Raw genomic sequence first — 21,873 nt, 5'->3', positions numbered from 1 at the left:
TCAGGAGTTAGTGATTAACTCCCAAAGAAGTGCCCAAAACAGCTGGCAGATTGCTTGTCCCAAAGTGAGATATTTGCACCAAATGCATTCCCAAAACACCTTGAAATGAGTTTCAAACAGCTACCTGGAAATCTCACACCAAACATAAGTTTAAAAATAAATAAATAAAAAAGGAAGCAGCACTTTTGACCTGGCACAATAATCCCTGCTCTGCCAACAGGGATTTATTCCGGGTTCAGAGCCAATTGTGACAATCCAACCCAACTGAGTTATGGTGACTGTGCTGTATTTGCTGAACATGCTGCAGGTCACAGCCAAGGCCATCTTTTTGTAGGACAAGAAATGCAATCCCAGCTCTGGCGTGCAAAGGGTCTTGTTAATCATTGGCATGCTTCAGTGCTCAACTGCCTTAGAGCCTCAGAGAAAGCCTCAAAACAGTAAGAGCCTCATCATCCATAGAAGACCCACACTCCACAGAAGACAGAGGATTTGCATAAGAACATAATTTTTCAGGCCCAATTAGTTTAAATCCAAATCCTTCTCACTGACGACCCCCACCATCACCTCTGAGTGCTGCAATACAAAGGGCACTCTGTCCTCCCTGTCTGACACTCCCAGGAACTTTGCAGGCAGGACGGGACAGCTCCCTGGAAGAAAACAAGCCCAAAGCCCTGCTTATACAATAGATGTTTGTCACCATTGTCACACCATCACAAAGGGGAAAGAGGAAGCACAAGCTGCAATATTGGCCCCTGTTATGAAAGCAGCAGCTTTGTTTGGGCAGGAAAACAAAACCCACTGAGCAATCGGAAGAGAAGGATTGCTAAAGCAAACAGCAAAGGAGCACAGGACCAGTGGGAAAGTCATCCTCAGCAGAGGCACCCAGGAACTACCAGCTCTGCCATGGTGCTCCCATTCTGTTCCCAACCCAGGAACCAAACCCTTCTGCTTCCACCTCTCACCTTTCCTACTACCTCACCCTTCTACACCCGCCGCTTTCCCCTGCTCTGTCAGCACTCCCAACCTCCCCTCTCTGTGCAAAAGCTCTCTGCCAGGCTCTCCCCTCAACCTGCAACTACAAGATGAACCACTTATCACAAACCAGTTGTGCAAACTGCATTTTCCTTAGTTTCAGCAGCTACATCATTCAGAGATCCATGACATGGGTTATTTCCTGAAGGCCAGCTTAAAAAGAGAGAAAACACTACCAAGGAAAACCAGCTGAGGGGTAAAAAGCATTCCAAAAATCATCCCTTCAAATGCCCCTGTCCACAAGGACTCTAAGACATGCTTCCTCAAAAATAATTTCCTATCTTCCAAGAGAGAAGCCTATAGATATAAGAATGAGGAAAAAAAAAAGAATTATCCTTTGTCCTAAAATACATTTAGTACCTGCAGAGAAGTATTTAGGAATTAGCAAGTGCCTTTGCCCAGTTACATTTGGTGCCAAAAGAGGAAAAATAGCAAACAAAACAACACATGGAAAGCATGCTGAATTAAGCGCCTTTTGCTGATCAAATAAATATTACTGTCAGTGGCTATTACAGTTGGAGGGAAAGCCCAAAAATTATTCTGTGAAAACACTTTGCACCCTTAAAAACAATTACATCAAGGCAGATTAGGAATGTTCCACCCTCTAAGCAGAACAAGGTGGGGGGATGTTTTCCTTGTTTTGGGGAGAAGCAGCAGTTTCCAGAATGAAAATACTGATCTTTGCCTTTCTCCAATCTAAGCCCGTTGTTTACGTTTGTAAATTATCTGTGCAAATCTGCTGCTGAGAAAAAGTTTAATTAAAAACTGAATTTAATAGCAGGTTCAGCCAACTTAACTGTCTTTAGAAACATTAATTTCGTATTAGGAGTAATATTACTATTATCATTATTAGAAGTAATATTACCATTATTATATATGAGGGAATAGCACTTGACACAATGACACAGTCCTGCAGCAGGACCCAGGCTGCTGGCACCGTGCAGCGCTGAACTGGATCAACTGGGACCAGATTCCCCCCAGCAAGAGGCTTTTCAAAGCCTCCAGGGACCTGGCAGGTAGGAGATGGATGGGCTCCAGCTCCATCCACAAGCAGAACAGCACTCGCTTACTGTCAGCGGCGCCTGCAAACAGCAAAGTTCTGCTACCAACGGGGAACGTGGCCTTAATTTAATCCCTGGCCCTGATGCTCTTCCTCCTGCTGTCACTCGTATCCCAGCCCTGCTCCCACAGCCTGCGTGAACAGCAGAGCCTGGCCTAGAAAGAGAGCTGCTCCCCCTTCTATCAGCTCCGCTGTCAGAAGGCAATCATGCTTTCACAACCTTTTTTCCTGCTGTTACTCAGGAGAAATCCACAATTTCTTCTCCTGTCACACCACCTCAGGAGCAGTGACAGGTCAAGGTGAGTGCCCTGTGATGCTGCCAAGACTGGACTCACCGAGTGATCGGCTTTCCAAGTGCTCCCCCATAAAAACCTCTCCTGAAGAGACCAGGGCCACACGTGGTCCTTGGGCAGGCATCCTGAGAGAAGGCAAACAGCCAGGGTCTCCGGGGAATACCTGCGGGACAGGTGGGTGCAGCTGCCTCAAAAGGCAGGAGAAGCAAAGAGAAGAGAGGGAAGAGGTGCTGGCCGTGCAAATGACTGAGAGTGCCAAAGGCCACTGCCACCTCAGACGACTCTCTAGGACATCCCACCATCCAGCAGGTGCCAAGGGAGAGCTGACTTTGGGACCCAGTCTCTACGTGCTGCGCACCCCAGATGAACTGCACACAGAGAGCCCAAGACTGTCAATGTCCTCACTGTTTTCATGCATTTGAACATCTCCTCTGCAAGTCACTCTGCAAGAGAAATACCCCTAAAAGTGGCAGAGACACTCCCCTAAGTGTCTCTAAGTTCATGGTGTGGAGGCTACCACCCACCCTCTGATTCTCTCACACAGCCAGAGAGCCTTCTGTGCCAGGAATAATACTTCTCCCTATTCCAGGAGGGAAAGCAGGCCTAGGGCACTTTTAAAACAGTTGTGCCTGATTTCATCCAAAGCCACGGCAGGGTGTTTTTATGCCACAGGGCAAGGAGCAGGCCCTCTGCTCCAACAGCTCCTGGGGCAGGTGCAAGGCCCGGGCAGGGCAGGGGCCGTCGGACAGAACCGCAGCACAGGGGCTGCAGCGGGAGAACATCACAGGACCAAACACCAGCGAGTCCAAGCAAGAGAGTACCAGCTGGTACTCCTGAAACACAGTCCCCGGATCAGCCCAGACTCACAGGTTCTTGGTTCACAGGCTACGAGGCACAGCTCTCAACAGCCTCCTTCCATGCACGCTCGCAACTCCCAAACAACAGTTGCAACTTCCCTAATGGTGGCACAGTAGAGGAATGAAACAGTAAAATGGGTATTTTCACCGATAAAAACCATCCAGAGCCATCAGGCAGCATCAAACACCATGAGCAAACAGCACAGTGGCAGCACTGTCCCATGCCCAGGGCGCTGCCGCGGGTGCCCAGCGCTGTCACTGGGCCAGGGTCTGCTGCTCTCGGAGGATGCTGGGGCAGGAGCAGCGCTCCAGAGCTACGGGCACGCAGCTGGCAGGGCCAGAGGGCGCTTCCCACCGCGTGGGTGCTCGCACCAGCGGCAAGATACCCACCACGGCTGCGGTGCCGGTGTGACGGTGACACGCCGTGTCGCGTTTGGAGCTGTTGTGAGCCACGGCACCCCCGGCTGAGCCCCGAGCCCCGCCACCTCCGCAGCGCGGGCACCGGCCCTCCGGGGCCGCTCCCGGCGGCCTTGCGCTCGCTCCTCCCGCCTCGACGGGACGAGGCCCCGGCTCACCTTGAAGTCGCGGCTGTGCTGCGGGGTGTACTCGAGCGTCCAGAGCGCCCGCACCAGCTGCGCCAGCTGCTCCGTGACCTCGCCGGGCGCGGGCGGCGGCCCGTCGGCGGGGGGCGGCCCGCCGCGGAACTGCTCCAGCGCCAGGAACTCGGCGAAGAGCTCGGTGTTGCTGAGGCACTGCAGGATGGCGTTCATGAAGCAGGTGTTGCCGTGGTTGCGCAGCCCCGCCACGCCGGGCACGGCCTCGGAGCCGCTGGCGGGGCGCGGCGGGGGCTCGGGGCTGCGCGGCGGGCCCGGCGGGAAGCAGCTGCCCAGGCCGCCCGTCGCCTGCGGCGGGGGCAGGCGCGGGGCGAGCCCGCCGCGGGGCTCGGGCTCGCTGCTGTAGTGCGAGAGCGTGGAGAGGGTCTTCAGCACGCGGCTCATGAACCCGCCGAGCGACCGCCCGGACGGCGCTGCGGCCGGGGTGGCGCTCGGGGCCGACCCCGCGCCGCCGCCCGCCGCCCTCCCGCGGAAAAGCCGCTTGCTGAAGGAGCGCTTCTCCTTGGCGCTGCCGGCCGGCCCGGGGCCGCTCACCCGCGACATGGCGGCGCGGCGCAGCGCGCATCCCCGCCCGGCGCTCGGCCCGCTCAGCCCGCCCGGCGCTCGGCCCGGAGCTCAGCCCGGCGGCGGCCGCCGCATCCCGCCGGGCCGGGTCGGGCCGCGGCTCCGCCGCCTCACGGCGCCGCCATGCAGCGGGCGGGGCGGGGCGCGCCGCCACGTGACCGCGCCGCCGCCTCGGCGACGGGCGGACGCTGCCGCAGCGCCGCCATCTTCGGTGCTGGCGCGGCGCGGGGCGGGCCCGGGAGCGCGGGGCCGGTACCTCCCCCCGCGGCCCCGCCCCGGTCCCGCCGCTGGGCCCGCCTCACCGGCGGCTCGGGCGCCGCTCCCGGACCCGCCCGGCCGGGCCCGCCCCGCTCGGGCCCGTTACTCCGGGCACCCCGCGCAGCCCCGGCCGCCGCCGTGGGGCGGCGCTGCGCGGCCGTGCAGCGGGGCGGGGGGGGGCGGGCGGGGCGGTCCGGGGCGGGGCGGTGGCGGGGTTTGGTACCGGGGCGGCCGCCCGCCGCCCCATCGGCAGCGGCGCCGGGACTGGGAGAGGAGCATGGCGCCGCCGGGCCCGGAGGGCGGCCGAGGTGAGGCGCGGCGAGCGCGATCCCCCCCCCCCAACTCCCGGGACGGCCGTTCCGGGGATCAAACACCGGGAAAGGGGTGGGATGGCCGGTGACGGCTCCGGGCGGGACGGGACCCTGCCGCCGCGGTGTGCCGGGCCGGCGGGCGCCGATCCCCCAGCCGCCCCCCTCAGTGCCCGGTTCGCCCGCAGCGGCCGCCACGGCTCCCGGTAAGAAGATCACGGCGCGGCTGAAGCGGACGCTGCCGGTGCGCGGCCCGCAGGCGCCCACGCTGAGCGAGCTGATGCGCTGGTACTGCCTCAACACCAACACGCACGGCTGCCGCCGCATCGTGGTGTCCCGCGGCCGCCTGCGCCGCCTGCTCTGGATCGTGCTGACCCTCAGCGCCGTGGGGCTCATCCTCTGGCAGTGCGCGGAGCTCCTCAGGAACTACTACAGCGCCTCGGTCTCCGTCACCGTCCAGTTCCAGAAGCTGCCGTTCCCCGCCGTCACCATCTGCAACATCAACCCGTACAAGTAAGGCCTGGGGAGCTGGTGGGAGGATGGGAGCCCTGCACAGCACCAGATCCCTTCCCGAGCTCGTCCCGCTGCTCCTTGTCAGCACTTTCCCTACCGTGGGTTTTCCCTGGTGTGCCACATCCCCCTCCGTGCCGTGTGGCTTACACTCTCACCCCTCGCTGCTGCCTGCTGACCTCGGCTCGGTTCACGCTGCTTTCTGCTCCTGACAGTCCCTGTCAGCTCTTTGGCTCTCTTCAAATTCCCTTCTTCCCAGGACCGAAGTTCTAGGATTACAAACAGCATCATCTCCTAAAAAATGGAAAGGGCACATCTCTCACTCCACTTCTTTCCTTATGGGAGATTTTGACATGATTTATCAACAATACTTTTTCTCCTGTCAAATCGTGCTTTACATTGCTCTCTGTTCTGCTGGCAGATTCCCACTCCAGTCCCCATGGGGATCCAGCTCTTTGATGAGCTTCACGGATGAAGTCTTATTTCCACATAGTCTGCCTCCTCAGACTTCCTAACATAAGGAGCTTGAGAGTCCTGGGAGAACTTTCTCTGTAGTTCAGTCTGCTCTGCTTCCTGGGGTCCTTGCTCCAAGATCTCTCCAAGATAGAGCTGTGTCTGCCCTCACTGATGTGAGACCTCCCCAGGGATTCTGTCCCAAGCCGTGGCATCCGCAGTGCAGCAGGCAGAGCACTGCAGTGAGGTGGGGTGGGATGTCACTGTCGCGTTGTCTCCCGTGCAGGTACAGTGCCATGAAAGAGTACTTATCTGAGTTGGACAAAGAGACAAAAAAAGCTTTGGAAACTTTCTATGGATTTTCTGAGGGCAAATCCAAGGTGCGCCGGTCGGTGGATGACTGGAACAGCACAGGGAGCGGCTTCTTCGAACAGATCCCTCTGCTGAAGGTCGAGGACTTCTCCAGGACAGCGACTGACCTGCACAGTGGGCAGAAGAGGAAAATCGAGGGAAGTGTCTTTCACAAGGACTCGTCCATCGTGAACTCGGGCGATTCCAATGACATCATTGGCTTTCAGCTGGTGAGTGTCACTGTGCCCTGGCCAGCACGTTCCCCGTGGGGCAGCAAAGGGCTGTGTTGGGGTCAGTGTCCCTCCGGCAGGTTTTATTGCCTGCTCAGGTGGCTTTGCTGTGCACAGTGGTGAAGAGCACCCTGTCTGCTCTTCTGCCTAAGCCTCTGTGGCTGCTGCAGATTCACCTCCAGAGCAGTACCTTCCTGAAGTCTTCCCAAATGGAGTCAGTGTGATCTGTGACCTTTCTTTTGGTCCTGAAATATTTGATCATATCACTTAGCCCTGCATAAAAGATCTTTGATGCCCATTGTAACTTCATACATGGTTATTTCTGTGGAAGAGAAACACTATCAGATGTCCAATCCTTAATTTACACCTGCCTTGTAGAATCCCTGATTTCAGACAATCTGAAATGCTTTTTCCCCTCTGTGCTTGTCAGTGTGATGCCAACAACAGCAGCGAGTGTGCCCTGTACACATTCAGTTCAGGTGTTAACGCCATCCAGGAGTGGTACAAGCTGCATTACATGAACATCATGGCACAAATTCCCCTGGAGACTAAAGAAAAATTGAGTTATTCTGCAGAGGACCTTCTACTGACATGTTTCTTTGATGGCCTATCTTGTGACAAAAGGTCAGTGCACAGAAAATTCCTGCCATCTTAACAGCTTATTTCCAAGTACATAATATGTAGGAATGGAATATTTGGTATTTGCTGAATTCCAGCAGGAGCCACTGCTAGTTCTGTGGATCTGCCTCCCCCATGCTATTAACCCCCATTCCCACATTAAAACTTCGAGTTTCCATCTCCTGAAATACTAAACTAGATCCTACTGCCATGTAGTTTCAAGTTACTCAGAAAGAGACCCACATCTTTCAGCAAAATTAACTTCTTGAAAAGAAGTAAAAAACCCCTTGTGCAGTCCTGGTCTGTCTCTGTCAAAACCAAAGTCCAAATGTGCTGCCTTTCTCCCACAGACAGAACTACAGGGAACAGTGTCATGATATTCGATTTCTTCCAGGCACTTCACTCGTTTCCATCACCCCCTCCACGGCAACTGCTACACCTTCAACAGCGGCGAGAGCGGGACCATCCTGAGCACCTCCACGGGCGGCAGTGAGTACGGTGAGTCCCCTCTGCACACCTGGGCTGTTCTGGGGCCTTTGCACACCTGGACTGTTCCGGGCCCTTTGCACACCTGGGCTGTTCTGGGGCCTTTGCACACCTGGACTGTTCCGGGCCCTTTGCACACCTGGGCTGTTCTGGGCCCTTTGCACACCTGGGCTGTTCTGGGCCCTTTGCACACCTGTGGTGTTCCAGGGCCCTTTGCACACCTGGGCTGTTCCAGGCCCTTTGCACACCTGGGCTGTTCTGGGGCCCTTTGCACACCTGGGCTGTTCCAGGGCACTTTGCACACCTGGGCTGTTCCAGGCCCTTTGCACACCTGTGGTTTTCCAGGGCCCTTTGCACACCTGGGCTGTTCCAGGGCCCTTTGCACACCTGGGCTGTTCCGGGCACTTTGCACACCTGGGCTGTTCAGGGCACTTTGCACACCTGTGGTTTTCCAGGGCAGTTTGCAGAGGAACTGTTTGATAACAAGTGGTTCAGCAAACTGGATCCTGCTGGAGCGTGAGCGATGTGTTGGCTGTAGATGTACAGGCTGATTGGGGAAATGCCTGTTTGAACTAGTGCAAACTCTTGCCCGAGAATACAGATAATATCATTGCATCACTAATGTTTTCCAGCTGAAATTACTGCTGCCCAGTTATATAACTTTTTAAAGTGAGTTCCAGCCACGTTCTCAGCAGATGTTATTTGTTTGCTGTACTCAGTACCATCAAGTGATGTTACTGGCTGCAGGTGTCTTGGTCTGGCTGGACAGAGGCTGTGCTTGGCTGTTACAGCTCTGCTTAAGGCCAGCTAACATGAAACAAGCCGTGCTGCCCTCCCTGACCAGAAAACGTGGCTCTAGCTCCTGGTGTAACTTCCTGCCTTGTCTCTGTGGTTCAGGATTGCAGGTTGTTCTGTACATCGACGAAGCAGACTACAACCCCTTCCTGGTGACGTCCACAGGAGCCAAGATCATGGTCCACGACCAAAACGAGTATCCCTTCATTGAAGACATTGGCACGGAAATTGAGACTGCAGCAGCCACCTCCATAGGGATGCACTTTGTGAGTGGCAACAATCTCGTTTTCGGGCACACCTTTGCCTTGGTACAGCTGTAAATAGGAACTGATGGGGTGATTTCAGAGAGCCAGCAGCTCGAAGGCCTTTAAATACCTCCCACTCAGCAGCTGAAGTGCCCTGAAGGAAATCCTGTGACAGCACTTTTCTGAAAAGTAGGCCGTGGGAAAATCAGGTCTTTCTAAACCAAACTGGCCTGGGATATTGTTTGTTCTCCCTTTTCTTCCACCCCTTCGCTTTCCAGGGGATTTTTGGTTTTGTTTTCACAGCAAAATCCACAACCACAGAAACGTGTTGTCAAGTGCCTCCTTTGGCTTTAGCAATGCACAGGGAGTTTCCTCCCACGAGGGTCCCCGGGCAGAGGAGCCAGAGCTGGAGCTGTGGGTCCCCGCGATGGGGTCGGGTCCTTAGGAATGGTGGCAACACAACCCCTTGATCTGTTTTGTGAATGTAAGCCTCATTTTGCTGGTTTTCTCTCTATCCCAGCAGTAAAAACACCCCCGTGGGCAGCGGCTTTGCTTTTGCCAGCTGTGAGCAGAGACAGGGAGAGCTTGCAGCTCCTGCTTTCCCCATTTAGTGTAGTTCAGAGGAGGCATTTGGCCCAAGGGGGTTCGGCTCAGCAGTGAAAGCTGTGCCAGGTCCCCTTTCATCTGGATGGGCTGTTAAGTGAACACTTCAGCTCTGCCTTTCTTTCTTTGGTCTGGTGGAGCGTCGGCCATCCTGCTTATCTGCTGTGCCGCATGGTGATAGGCCCTGCATTAGAAAAGACATTAAAAGAGGGCTGGTGTTTTACAAAATGCAAATAGTTAACTGTCTTCCAGGTGTCTGGAAAACTGTGGTGGCAACTCCTCGGTCAGTCACGACTGAGAGGTTTGGGAAGCAGGATGGTGTGAGGACACAGTCTCTCAAGACTCTTTTCTTTGTCACCATCACCGTACAGAGACGGTCACACAAGGCAGAGTCTCAATATTTAATGTAATATGTTCCCAGCACAATAGGGTTGAAATTTTGCTGTAGTGTAAAAAACAAGACTGGGCACATCTTAATGTCTGTATATATAAGATTTGTCATGAGGAAGGGATCCAATTGCATCCTAATGAGGCAGCCAAAATAGAAGCTGGATACAATTTCTGGTCTCAGAACAAAAGCTGGGGATCACTGTCCTGCTGGGAAAAGACAGCTCCAGAGAGCCTGCTGAGTGGTGGGGGGTCAGGACAGGGCTGCAGCACCGAGGTGCCAGATCAGTGCTTGTCCCCACATGCAAGGTCACAAAGGAGGACACAGCAGCTGTGTCCCACACGGTGCTGCTCGCTGGGCTCTGAACACAGCATCAGTGTCTGCTTATTGCTCATGGCTTTCTGCTGGGTACTAGGACTGGCCCCCACCTCCAAAACATTCCAAGATGTTTGGCATGCAAACAAGGCATTGATTGGTCAGAGTTACAATGCTTTAGTTAAATATTTCGTTTGGAAATTATTTCAGTACCTGAAGGAACAAGTAAGTTTTGTAGGAGCATAAGCCACAACAAAATAATTCTATACAAAGGATCAATCATCTCTTGGAATCCCCAGGAGCAGACTGAGGTACTGTCTTGGCACTACATTGGATGTGGAATTTAAAAGCTGGTTTCAGTCAGTTTTCAGAAGTAATGCATCTCTAGTACTGAAATCCCATCTTTTCCTCCAAAGTGAGATTTGGGCATCTCTAAATGTGTTGCCTTGCATGATACTGGCCCAGAGCCTTCTCTTGCTGTAGTCAAAGTGGTGAAGTATGCTCCTATCAGGTGTGGCTTCAGGAGCTGCATTCAGTGCCTTAGGGGTTATGAGCCTTTCTCAGGTTCCTGCTAGATTGAGCCTTTGTACAGAATTTTTTATTCTAATTTTAAACTCTGTAGAGAAAGACCGGTGAATGGATTCTTAAATGGATGTTTCTTGTGGTTTCAGGCCACTCTGTTGTAAAGTGGATAATTACTGCGGAAAGATAGCAGGGGCTGAGGGAGGTAAGGCAGTCTGCAGGAAGTGGGCCATGGAGCTGGAATCAGATTTCGGGAATTTGCTCCCAGCCCTGGTTTCACAGAGCTTGCAGGCACAGACTTGGCATGTCAGAGCACCTTGCCCTGGGCAGAGATTGTGGAACAGGAATAGTCATTAGCATTTGAGAGGAAGGGTCAAAGCAGCACCTGGAAAAAGGTTTGAGGGAGACAAACATTTGATTTAGAGTGGATTGAGAGAGGTGCTGTTGAGCACTAGTGGAGCCTCAAGTGCTGTTTACCCACAGCACGGGAGCAGCCAGCGCAACAGCAGCTCAGGCAGGTGGGGATCCTCACAGAAAATAACCCAAAAGCCCCGACAACTGCAGTCCCTCAGAACACAAACATCCAGAGTAAAGGACACACAGCCTCTAAGACTAGGAAAGAACATGCATTTGGACTACTCTGCTTTGAAAAGTCCTCATTGCCATGATTGTACCACCTTGCATTCCTGCAGAAAGTTTCCAGGAAGACAGCAGAGAATCCCACCAGAGCAGGTTTTTTTTGGGAAACGGATATAGAGCTAAAAAAAAACCCTTGTTTTGACAAGGGATCGACAAATCACTTTAGGGAGCAAAAGGTAAACATTCTATTCAAAGCTGCCTTATCACTTACAGTTTCAGAGTTGGGATAAAGTGTCACAGAATCCTTTGGTTTCTCTGTGAACTCCAAAACCACAAGTTTTTTCTTTTCTGTTTTTCAGACTCAGTCTCGCAAGCTGAGCAAACCCTACAGTGACTGCACAGAGACAGGAGCTGACATACCCGTGGAAAATCTCTATAACAAGAGCTACTCACTCCAGGTAAAGCCATGACATTTGGGTTTATCAGTTGCTTGAAAACTACCTGCATGAAAAGCTTTATAACAGTCTGTGGTTCAGGACCTGAGACTGGGAACAGTCTGAGCACGGGGTTGTTGCTTTTACCACTGATGTAAAATGCGACAGCACTTCTTAAAATCCAACTTTTATTCCTAAGTGGTTGCTGTTTGAAGTTCCCTCAGGCACCCTGTTAGATAAAGAGAGAACATGAGCTCATTAGGCAATTTTCAAGCAATGTGAGACTGGAAAATATTGGCCAAGTAAAGGTTGCAGCTTAGTAACCCTTGAAGCCAGAAATTGTGACCTTTAGGACTCCAAGAATAACAGAAACCATCTAATCAGTATCCAGATAGCAGGATGTTTGTTTACAGAGTAAGTTTCCACTAATTTTGCATGGTTTCTGTAATTGGGTCCTCTTGGAGAGTGTCAGTTGTTCTGGCACTCTCCAGTTGAAGAATTGTACTTACATTAGCTGCTGCCTGCTGCAAAGCCCAGGTCCAGGCTGAATTTTTGTTTTATGGGGAATATGAGATCTGCTGTGGTGTAGTGCCAGGTAGGATCACCCAGACATTATCTCGGGTTTTTAATAACAGTACTTCACCGAAACTCAGTGCTCAGGAGGGCTGGGACTGGGACCAAAAGGCTTGACTGGGATTTAAAAGAGAAGTTCTGTTCCTGCATGTCCCAGTGTTTCAGCACAAGCCACAGCTCTGCTGCCCTGTTAATCCTCCCAGCTTCACCTTTCTTAGTAGGCACCAGCAGGGTTTGGTGGAAGCTGTGAACGTTTGCTGCTGTGAGTCACTTCCCACACCTAGTTAGTGATTCATGGGCCACGTGCCATGGCAGTCCTAAAACCCTCTCCTTGACTCTGTAAGGAGCAGCTGCAACACTGAAGCTTTTGGTGGCTATAGGGGAAGTGGGGGCATTCACAGAGCCCCCATATATGTAATCCTCCGAGAAGATTATATTCTGGTTTTTCTGCACTAGAGCCTCAACCCTCCACCATACACAGTGTTTGTATTCACTCACAGCAGAGCCTGAAGGCCCAGGGAAACAGGGTTCCCATCCCACTGCTGTTGTCATATGCAGGATGTTTTTAGGTGCACAGGAGCCTGGAAGTGCCTCTTAGCCCCCAGCTCTGTTTTTTCTCCCCAGATCTGCCTGCACTCCTGTTTCCAGAAGGCCATGGTGGACTCGTGTGGCTGTGCCCAGTACGCACAGCCCTTACCCGCCGGGGCCGAGTACTGCAACTACAAGAAGAACCCAAACTGGAGTTAGTATTGGAACACCTCTGGCACTGCACGTGCCTCAGCTGCCAGTCCTGCCCCCTGCACCCCTAGTGTCCCTGTCACACAGCCCCCTGTACCCAGCACCCCCAGTGTCCCTGTCACAGCTGCTGCACGCCCAGTGTGCTGGGATGAGGCAGATCTGCCTTAACCCACTTAAGCCCCCACACCCAGAGGCAGAAGTGCCTCCGTTGCTCACACTGACTGGTTTGTGAAACTTCCCCTGATGGCTTGTCACCTGTGCCCACCACTGAGCAGTCGAGTGGAGGGCTTGACCAGGTGTGGCAGTTTTCATGCCTATATCAAGTGACAGCCACTTCTCAAGAGTCTTTTGCAATATTTATAGGGTAAATCTTTTTATCCCCACCATGTAGGCGATGGCCACAAAGGCCACCTATGCCCTAGATGTCCCACTCCAGCCCAGGTAGCAGGTTTTCTTTCTGGCTTCTCACACACATCCTGCTCCTCCCCTGCAGTGTACTGCTACTACAGACTGCATGAAAAGTTTGTGAAGGAGCAGCTGGGCTGCCAGCAGATCTGCAAAGACGCCTGCAGGTAAGTCCTTGCCACAGCCAGAGGTAAAGTGTGCGTGGGAGTTGGAGCTCACGAGTGACATCCTGCCTCTCTCTGCAGCTTCAAGGAGTGGGCGCTCACCACCAGCATTGCTCAGTGGCCATCCATCGTGTCAGAGGTCAGTCCCCAGTTGCACTCCAGCAGAACAGCAGCCTGGCACAAGGCATTGAGTAACCCCAGAGGCTCAGCACAAAAGCAGAAGGCCCTGGGGTAGTCAGCAGCATTCAGTGATACTACTCCCAGAGACCAGTCTGTAGTTTCCAGCTCAGGGCTTCCCCTCCAGGAGTTCACCATTAAACTGACATTTGTCTTGGGAGATCCCCTTGGGCTCAGCTGGCCTGTCACACACTCAGTTCTGGTACCCGTACTAGCCCAAGGAGGTGTGGAGCATGAGTCCCTTCCCAAGGGTCTCTGCACAAGAACCTGCAGCTAGAGCAGCATTTTCTGTCTGTTCTCCAGGACTGGATGCTCCGAGTTCTCTCTTGGGACAAAGGGCAAAAACTCAACAAGAAGCTGAACAAGTAAGTCCCCCTGTGTGTTCCTGCCTTGCACCTCCAGCTCTGATACGATCTTGGCAGCCCTAATGATGGCAATTGGGGAAAAAGCTCCCTTGGAGCAGCCCAGCCCTACTGGTCCAACTGGTTATTTGCATAGTTTTTCAGTATGTTTCATGTTATTGTTTTACTAAACCCTCTGCCTGCCTCCTTCTTCCCCAGGACAGACCTTGCCAACCTCATGGTGTTTTACAAGGACCTGAACGAGAGATTCATTTCGGAGAATCCTGCCAACACGGTGAGTGAGCGTGCTGGTCCCTACTCCCAGGAGACGCAGCGCTTCCTCCCACGCAGGCTGGAAGCTTTCACCTGCCCAGGGGAGCAATCCCACACGGGCAGGGGCAGGAAGCTGATCTCAGATATGCACCTCTGGGCTGGTCCTGCCCTTTCCAGCCCTTATCTCGGGCCACGTCTCTGCCTGTCCAGCCCCGAGCCCTGCGCAGGGGCTGCACAGCAAGCTCAGCTCCAAGCTCCTTCTGAAGCTGAGCCAAAGAGAACAACAGCAGAGATGGGCCCGGTGCATTTGGGAGTGCTGAGCAAGCCCTGGGTGCCCCGGCTCCGTCTCCCTGCCTGCTGTGATGGACACGTGCCCATTGCAGACCCTAACCTTGTGCTCTCTGCTCTTCCAGCTCGTCATTCTTCTGTCCAACTTCGGGGGCCAGCTGGGCCTCTGGATGAGCTGCTCCGTGGTCTGCGTCATCGAGATCGTGGAGGTGTTCTTCATCGACTCGCTGTCCATCGTCACGCGGCACCAGTGGCAGAGGGCGAAGAAGTGGTGGAGCGGGCGCCAGCGGGGCAGGGCGCCGCAGGCCGGCGACCCGGAGCGGCAGGGCCACGACAACCCCGCGTGCATCGACGAGGACCTGCCCACCTTCACCACCGCCCTGCGCCTGCCGCTGCCCCAGGACAGCCCCCTGCCCAGGACTCCCCCCCCCAATTACAGCACTTTGCGCCTGGAGACCGCCTTCACAGAGCAGCTGCCCGACACGCTGGAGCTCGGCCAGCACTGACACCGGGCACCCGCCCGCCCGCCCAAGGGGTGGGTGCTGGACCCGCGCCGAAAGGCACCGATGCAGACAAGCACTGAAGGGCTGTCAGGTCAGACCCTTACTCAGGGATTGAACTGGCAGTCAAAGCTGCCCTGAGCAAAGCTCAGACACAAAAGCCAAGGGCTCAGAGACATTAGGAGCTTCAAGCAACATCAGTTCTCAAGTTAATGATGGCAGGAGATGGCCGGAGCAGGATGTGGTACTGAGCTGGGATGTCTCACCAGGCAAAGGCACGCATTAGCCACCAGCTGCACACACCCCATTGCATGTGGGCAGGAATTGCTCCACAGCAGCAGATTGATGCCACATTGAGCATTAACACTAATTGCTCTCTGCTGTGTGGCTGGACTTGTGGGAAAAACCCCAGGCTGTCAGGAGTCCAGGATGGCATTTGTAGGAAGGCCATGACAGGGGCTTGGGTAAAGCACAAAAGAGCATAAAAGGAAAGCTCTCACTTGAATTTTCATTAGAAACCTAATTCCAGTGGTGGCCTGAGGAGCTCTTTCTTGTGAGATGAAAAGCCAGGACAACCAGAAATGGGCTTGTAGAGCAAGTTACTACACAACTGGGGTAGGAAAGCCCGAGTCATCCCCAAAGAATCATCTGAAAGGGCATGAAATCCAATTTGGAGCACAGTAATGAAGTGCATCCTCTGCAGGCTTGTTCCATTCCACATCACTCAGGCAGCCCTTAAACATAACTTCCAAGGAGCTCATTAAATTACTTCCCAGAAGCCTCACAGGGAGTTAGCTGGCTGCTCTTTTCCTGCTCAACCCCAGGCAAAGACTTCCTCCTGCAGCCACCCAGTTCCCCCCTGCCTGCCCTGGAGCTGGCAATGCCTGGAGGAAGTTTCGCCCCCACCTGTACCTCATCCACCTTGCCCCCACGCACTCCCGTCCACAGAGCAGTGGCAGCACCCACGTTTTACCTCCTGTGCTGCTCCCCCCGGGGCTGCTGCCTGTGCAGCACAGCCACGAGTGCTCTGGGCGAGCTGGGGCAGCACCTTCCCCACGCCCCAGCCTGCAGCCAGCTCCCTCCTGCCACAGCCCACTCTGCTGCCCTCAGCTCCCTGTGGAGACGAGCAGCAGAGCCCACCCCACACTGGCTGTTGGGGTCTGTAGGGCCAGAGCCATGCAGAGCATGTCAGGGGTGTCTGAGTGGAAGAGTCTCTCCTTTCCTTTCTCTATGACCTTATTTTATGGAGGACAGTGAGAAGCCAGAAAGGTTCTTTAATGTGCAATAAAACCTATTTTAACTGAATTATTTAAATATATGATAAACTGAAAAAATAAAGATATATTTTTGAGTAACTGCTTTGCCTTTTTTTTGTTTTTAAATCACCAGTGTATGAGTTAGTTCCCTGCAGGCATCCTGAGAGCTGAGGGGACTTGTCTCTGCCTGCCCAGGGGCTGTAGGTTCTCAGCAGGGCCAACCAAGCCTCTCAGCCAGGTACCCCAGGCCTCTCAGCAGAGATGGAGCAGGGGGGTTCTGTGGGATCCAGCTCAGGAGCAGGCAGGAGGAACATGGGGTGCAAGCAGAAGCAGTGAAAAGGCCTTTCATAAAGCAATGTTAACCAGCAAGAGACCAAAACCACTGGAACTTCAGGTGTCCCCAGACAGCTCCACACCTGAGCAGTCCCTTGGAGGCCACAGGAGAAGTGGGGAGCAGATCTGCCTCAGCCTCTGGTCCACTGAGAGAGGTGCTCTGGGCGAGCCATGGCTCATCCCCATCACCTCTAACAGCACCAAATACCAACTGATCATGACACTCTGGCCCCTGGGCAGCGGTGGCAAAACAGATCTGGAGCAGAACAGAGCAGCCCAGGGAGCCGCACCTCCCCCTGGTGCTACAGGCATGAGCTGTCCCCCCTGCTGCAGGGACAGGAGTAACAGCAAAGTCCAGAGCTAAGGAACACCTCGCCACAAACTCCTTCCTTGCCAGCTTGGTGGTGCTGGCACAGGAGCTGGTTTGGCCCCGTTACACCTGGCTGAGCACCTGCCTTCCAATGCCCTGGGTCAGTGCCCCGGCTGCCAGGGAGCACGGCCTGCAGGGCACACCGGGAGGCTCAGCTCCTGGGGAGAGCAAGCAAACATCACCAACATCACCAACATCACCACAGCTCGTCCATTCCACATCTGTACCTGCGTGTGCAGCAGCACCTGAGAGACCACAGCTCTCCACAGGGTCTGCTCACGTCTGCTGCAGTGCTAGGGAGAGGCTGCCCACGCTCAGTTTGATGCTGGTACTGTTCCCTCCCCACTGCTGAGCTGCTCCTGGGTTTCTTCTCAAGCACCTCTGCCCACCCCCAGCAGCCCACAGAGCTGGGTTAGAACAGGCAGTGCTAATCATGCAATCAGCCCCCTGAGAGGAGGAAATCCCCCAGCCTGGCTCTAGGGCTGGGGAAGGCACTGGCAGCTGGCACACTGGGATGGGTCAGGGGTTCGTGTTTCTAAAGCCTCCCCAGAGCAAAACAAAACATTGGAAAATAAACAGAGTGGTGCCAACCCTGCACGAAAGCAGGCGTAGGACTGGTCAGACTTTATACCAAGAACTGCAGTTCCAAAAAGGGGAATATCCTTTGAGGGAGAACAAGGCTGCTAACCTGTAGTGGTCCAGCAGCAGAAATGTCAGGGCTCTCCCACTGAAAACCCAGGATATGTGTCCTGACAGGTGCTTTTTTGGGGAGAACACTTGCTTTAAATTCTTTGGAAAAGCACAGGTGTTCTGCAGGTGCTGTTTGCAGTTACTCTTGGGGCAGGTGCAACACCTTTTCTCCGTGTGTGAGTAACCCTCAGAAGGCAGAGAGCCACGGAGCTACAGAAACGGCTTACTTCATCATGAGTTAAACACTGAACTGTGCTGAACTCCTGAGTCACCTCAAACACAGAAAGCCACTGGGGACGGTCTGAGAATCAGGACTGGCACACACTAAACATCATAAACCCAAAGGGTCTGAGAAACTCAGCTCAGGGAACAACTGGGCTGTAAAATCCAGGGTTCAGCACCATCCCCTGTTCCACTGCACTGGCTCCGGGCTCAGGTGGGAAGCCTGGTCTCTTGCCATGGGTTCAGTGTTCCCAGGAGAGCCGTGGCAGGCGCTGGGAGCCCAGCCAGCCCCGCTCGGGGCTGCAGAGCAGGCGCCCCTCACTCACAGCAGCCCCCGCTTGCCTCCTGTCCCTGGGACACAGCTGTGGCCACAGTGCCCAGCTCTGGGCAGGCATGACAATGACCACGGAGCCACAGAGCCACGGAGCCACAGAGCCACGGAGCCACAGAGCCACAGAGCCACAGAGCCACGGAGCCACGGAGCCACAGAGCCACGGAGCCACGGAGCCACAGAGCCACGGAGCCACGGAGCCACAGAGCCACGGAGCCACAGAGCCACGGAGCCACAGAGCCACAGAGCCACGGAGCCACAGAGCCATGGAGCCACAGAGCCACGGAGCCACGGAGCCACGGAGCCACAGAGCCACGGAGCCACGGAGCCACGGAGCCACGGAGCCACGGAGCCACGGAGCCACAGAGCCATGGAGCCACAGAGCCACGGAGCCATAGAGCCACAGAGCCACGGAGCCACAGAGCCACGGAGCCACAGAGCCACAGAGCCACGGAGCCAGCTCTGTGGCACCGCAGGGCTGCGGGGAGCAGCTGCAGCGCCCGAAAACACAGCCAAGGTGCAGGCAGCACGGGGGCACTGCCTTGGCAAGGGACAGGCTGCGGAGAGGTGTTGAAACAAACCTGCGGCAGCAGGTGCCGGTGACTCACGGGGAAAGGCTGCCGGCACCGCGGGACCGGCCCTTCGAGGAGAGGAGGCACAGCAGGAGAACCTCGCTCTGCTCTTCCACAGCTCCCGCGGCAGCCACGGCCGCGGGGAGAAAGCCAGAGGTGATGGAAGAGCTGTGGGGGGACAGTGGATGAGGAGGAGGAAAATCCAGCTGCACAGAGATTTTCTGGGTGGCAGGAACCTGCCCGTGTGGGGGTGTCAGCCCGGAGGGGTGACCCCAGCCTCCCTCAGAGTGGAAGGAAGGGGCAGCTGCCCAAAGCCGCTCCCAGCAGATGTAGCCAGGCAGCACCGACAGGGTTAAAAACTGCCCAAGTTCCTTCCAGAGAGGTGACATCTGGGTGACATCCAGTGGTCCACAAACAGGTTTGGGAGTTAAATGCCTCATTAATGTAAATGGGGCTGGGCTGGGGAAAGGCATCTCCAGCACATGCCTATGGAAATGGAAAATCCATCCAGGCTCTGAGCCTCTTGTGCTCAAGCCCAGCTCTGGGGAGGCCAAACACGGCTGGACAGTGTGGATGGCTCAGCTTTACCCCTTCGCCTCCAGGGCAGGGTGAGCCAGCCCCGGAGCAGTTCCCCACCCCGGACAGCTGGCCGGAGCCATCCCCGCCAGCCTAGCCTGGGCTCTGTGCTCGGCACTCTGGAAGCATTTTCCAGCAGCTGGAGCATCCCCAGCGCAGGCCGGGCTGCGGCAGGGCAGTTCCAGCAGGGTGAGTCAGAGTGTGACCCAGGGGTGCAGCAGTTCCCCACGGTGACATGCCACGACACGGCCCCACACTAATCCCGATGCCGGCATCTCCCTGCAGCAGGACGGGCCGGGACGTGCGGGGCCCTCGCCAGCTGCCCACACCCCCTGGCACACGTGGCACCGGGCACGGCCCACACTGGAACCGAGAGAGAGCAGTGCCCAAGGCAGGAGGGGGAGCAGAACCCCCTGGCCAGCTCGGGCATTGCCATCCAGGACGCTGGGCTGTGCCTGCCGTGCCACCGCAGCCGTGGGCAGCGCTGGGCACGGCCGGCGCCCGTCCCACCTGGCAAGCACTGCCAGGGTGACCTGGCCTGGGAAGTGGCTTGGCGGTGAAGGCCCCGGGGCAGTGGTGCTGGAGGGCAGGGGCTCTCCAGTCCTCCCTGTCCTCGTCCCTGCGGCCTCCCCGCCGGCCCCGCGGGCAGCCATGGGCCCGGGATGCTGACCTGCAGCCGTGCCTGCTCCTGGCCTGGCTCTAACACAGCCGGGGGCGTAAACAGGGAAACACACCTGGCCCCAGGGCTGTGCACAGAGTGTTCCTGCCTCTCTGTCCTCTGGAATCTTCACCCAAGCCTCAGCACTTTCCTGTAACACTCTTGCACTGCCTTGTCCCTCCCAGTCTCACGCTTCTGCCTCGGTTTCCCCTGCAGAAGGAGCTGGGTGGGAGCTGTACCCTGTCGGGGTATGTGGCTGCCAGCCTGCCAGCCCCCCAGGACCATGGTGGCACTGTGACCCCAGCAGCCTTGCCCTCGGCAGTGTTCCCAAAGCTGTGAGGTATAAAGTACACGAGGGGACACTGTGGGGATGAGGGACAAAAACCCAACCCCAACCTGCAAAGCCCCGAGCAACTGAGCCAGCAGCAGGTATGGGGTGTGGGACATGGGGTCACATCTCTCTCTTCCACCCACGTGCTTTGTCCAAATGTGTTTCTAGGGATTAAAAACATCCCTCTATTTATTCACCTGCAGCAGAGCCCAGCGCCGGCCTGGCGGGATGTGATCACCCAGGACACAGCGGAGGTGGCAGCCGGCTCCAGCCGGGTGAATCACCCTGTTGTCACAACGCCTCTCACTCCAGTGCCGTCCTCCTGGGTTTTAAGACCTTCTCACCCAAGTTTACATAATGAATCCTGAACGGTACAAGCTGTTCCCCTGGGTACACAGGGGTAATCACTCCTGGTCTCGTTATAAATCAGCTCTGGTCTTGTTATAAAATGTCATCAGTCACAAAATAGTTCACATTTGCCCCAGGACATGGGAGGGGACCATAAAGCACCAGCCCAGGGCACCTTTACATTGCTGCATCCTGCTGGAGTCACGCTGGCACTCCCCGCCTGTACCAGGCGGCCTGGGGGCATCCAGAGCACCGGGCTCCACCTGAGCTGCCACATCCCAGGATGCTGGAGTCACAGCAGGAGGGATATTTTTTTCCAGTAAACTTGTACAGCGGAAAAGGCAGATGAGTGCAATTAATTCTCTGTCACAATTAGTTACAGAGCTGGTCAGGGGAAACCCCACCAGTGACAAATCATCCCAGTGCTGCACTGAACCTGCCCAGTGTCATCTGCGGGTGAACTGGGACTCAGTGCCCAGGTCACCACGCTGAGGCTGAGGAAGCTGGGCACAGAGGAGTTTGCCCCATGCCTCCCTCCCTGTAGCCACAGCTTGGCTGGCAGAGCCAGAGGCAGCGGTGCCACAGCCCTGGCACGGAGCGAGCCCTCGCCGTGGCCACCGGCCCACCGAGCTGTGCCAGGCCAGCAGGAGCCGCGGGGCCCCTTCCCGCCCCTCTCCTGCGGCTTGTAAAACAAAACCAGTCTGGGTTTTACTGCCTGATCTTTGTAACGCAAACACAGGCCAGTTAACAGGTTTTACACAGGCAAGGGGTGGTTGTGAGATGCTCACTGTCACTTCATGGGGTTTTACTGGTCACAACCAAATGACTCGATGTCATTTAGTGACAGCGTGTCTCTGGGAGTGCACACGGTGAACCTGGCAATTACCGCCCTGGGTGAGCCCGTGCCGGGTGCCCGGCTCCCTGGGCAGGGGCAGGGACAGGGACAGGGGCAGGAACAGGAGCAGGAGCAGGAGCAGGGACAGGAGCAGGGACAGGGGCAGGGACAGGGGCAGGGGCAGGGGCAGGAGCAGGGGCAGGAGCAGGAGCAGGAGCAGGAGCAGGGACAGGAGCAGGGACAGGGGCAGGGGCAGGGGCAGGGGCAGGGGCAGGGGCAGGAGCTGGAGCAGGAACAGGAACAGGAGCAGGAGCAGGAGCAGGAGCAGGAGCAGGAGCAGGAGCAGGGGCAGCCTCCCTGTGCGGGGCCACAACGCC

General features: G+C 55.8%; 2 protein-coding genes across 9 annotated transcripts in view; one reads left to right on the top strand and one right to left on the bottom strand.

Annotated features, from left to right (window-relative positions):
- Positions 1-4,399, bottom strand: part of USP31 (ubiquitin specific peptidase 31) — a 28,630-nt gene extending 24,231 nt beyond the window's left edge. For all 8 annotated transcript variants that reach the window (XR_008439605.1, XR_008439604.1, XR_008439602.1 and 5 more), the window contains exon 1: positions 3,818-4,399. Coding sequence is in view for 4 of the 8 variants with exons in the window: in XM_053991881.1 (XP_053847856.1) it covers positions 3,818-4,399 (582 nt within the window). In the remaining 4 variants the exon portion in view is untranslated. The remainder of the gene's footprint in view (positions 1-3,817) is intronic.
- A 494-nt stretch (positions 4,400-4,893) lies between these two features.
- SCNN1G (sodium channel epithelial 1 subunit gamma) lies at positions 4,894-16,329 on the top strand. The gene is made up of 13 exons (XM_053992360.1): positions 4,894-4,986; positions 5,175-5,499; positions 6,236-6,530; positions 6,961-7,154; positions 7,543-7,646; positions 8,532-8,695; positions 11,441-11,539; positions 12,713-12,830; positions 13,320-13,398; positions 13,477-13,534; positions 13,876-13,937; positions 14,133-14,208; positions 14,600-16,329. Exons 1-13 carry the CDS (start codon positions 4,956-4,958, stop codon positions 14,978-14,980), a joined length of 1,986 nt encoding a protein of 661 aa, XP_053848335.1. The 5' UTR covers positions 4,894-4,955; the 3' UTR covers positions 14,981-16,329.
- The last annotated feature ends 5,544 nt before the right edge of the window (positions 16,330-21,873 follow it).

This window comes from Vidua macroura, chromosome 16 (assembly GCF_024509145.1).
Source record: "Vidua macroura isolate BioBank_ID:100142 chromosome 16, ASM2450914v1, whole genome shotgun sequence".
NCBI classification, from domain to species: domain Eukaryota; kingdom Metazoa; phylum Chordata; class Aves; order Passeriformes; family Viduidae; genus Vidua; species Vidua macroura.
Note: the sequence above shows the minus strand (reverse complement) of the source record. Positions and strands in the feature narration are given on the sequence as shown.

Coding starts and splice junctions, on each gene's coding strand:
- SCNN1G (XM_053992360.1), top strand. CDS start 4,956: ATGGCGCCGCCGGGCCCGGAGGGCGGCCGAG. Junction 8,696..11,440: donor CCTCCATAGGGATGCACTTT/GTGAGTGGCAAC, acceptor TCTGTTTTTCAG/ACTCAGTCTCGCAAGCTGAG. Junction 12,831..13,319: donor CAAGAAGAACCCAAACTGGA/GTTAGTATTGGA, acceptor CCTCCCCTGCAG/TGTACTGCTACTACAGACTG.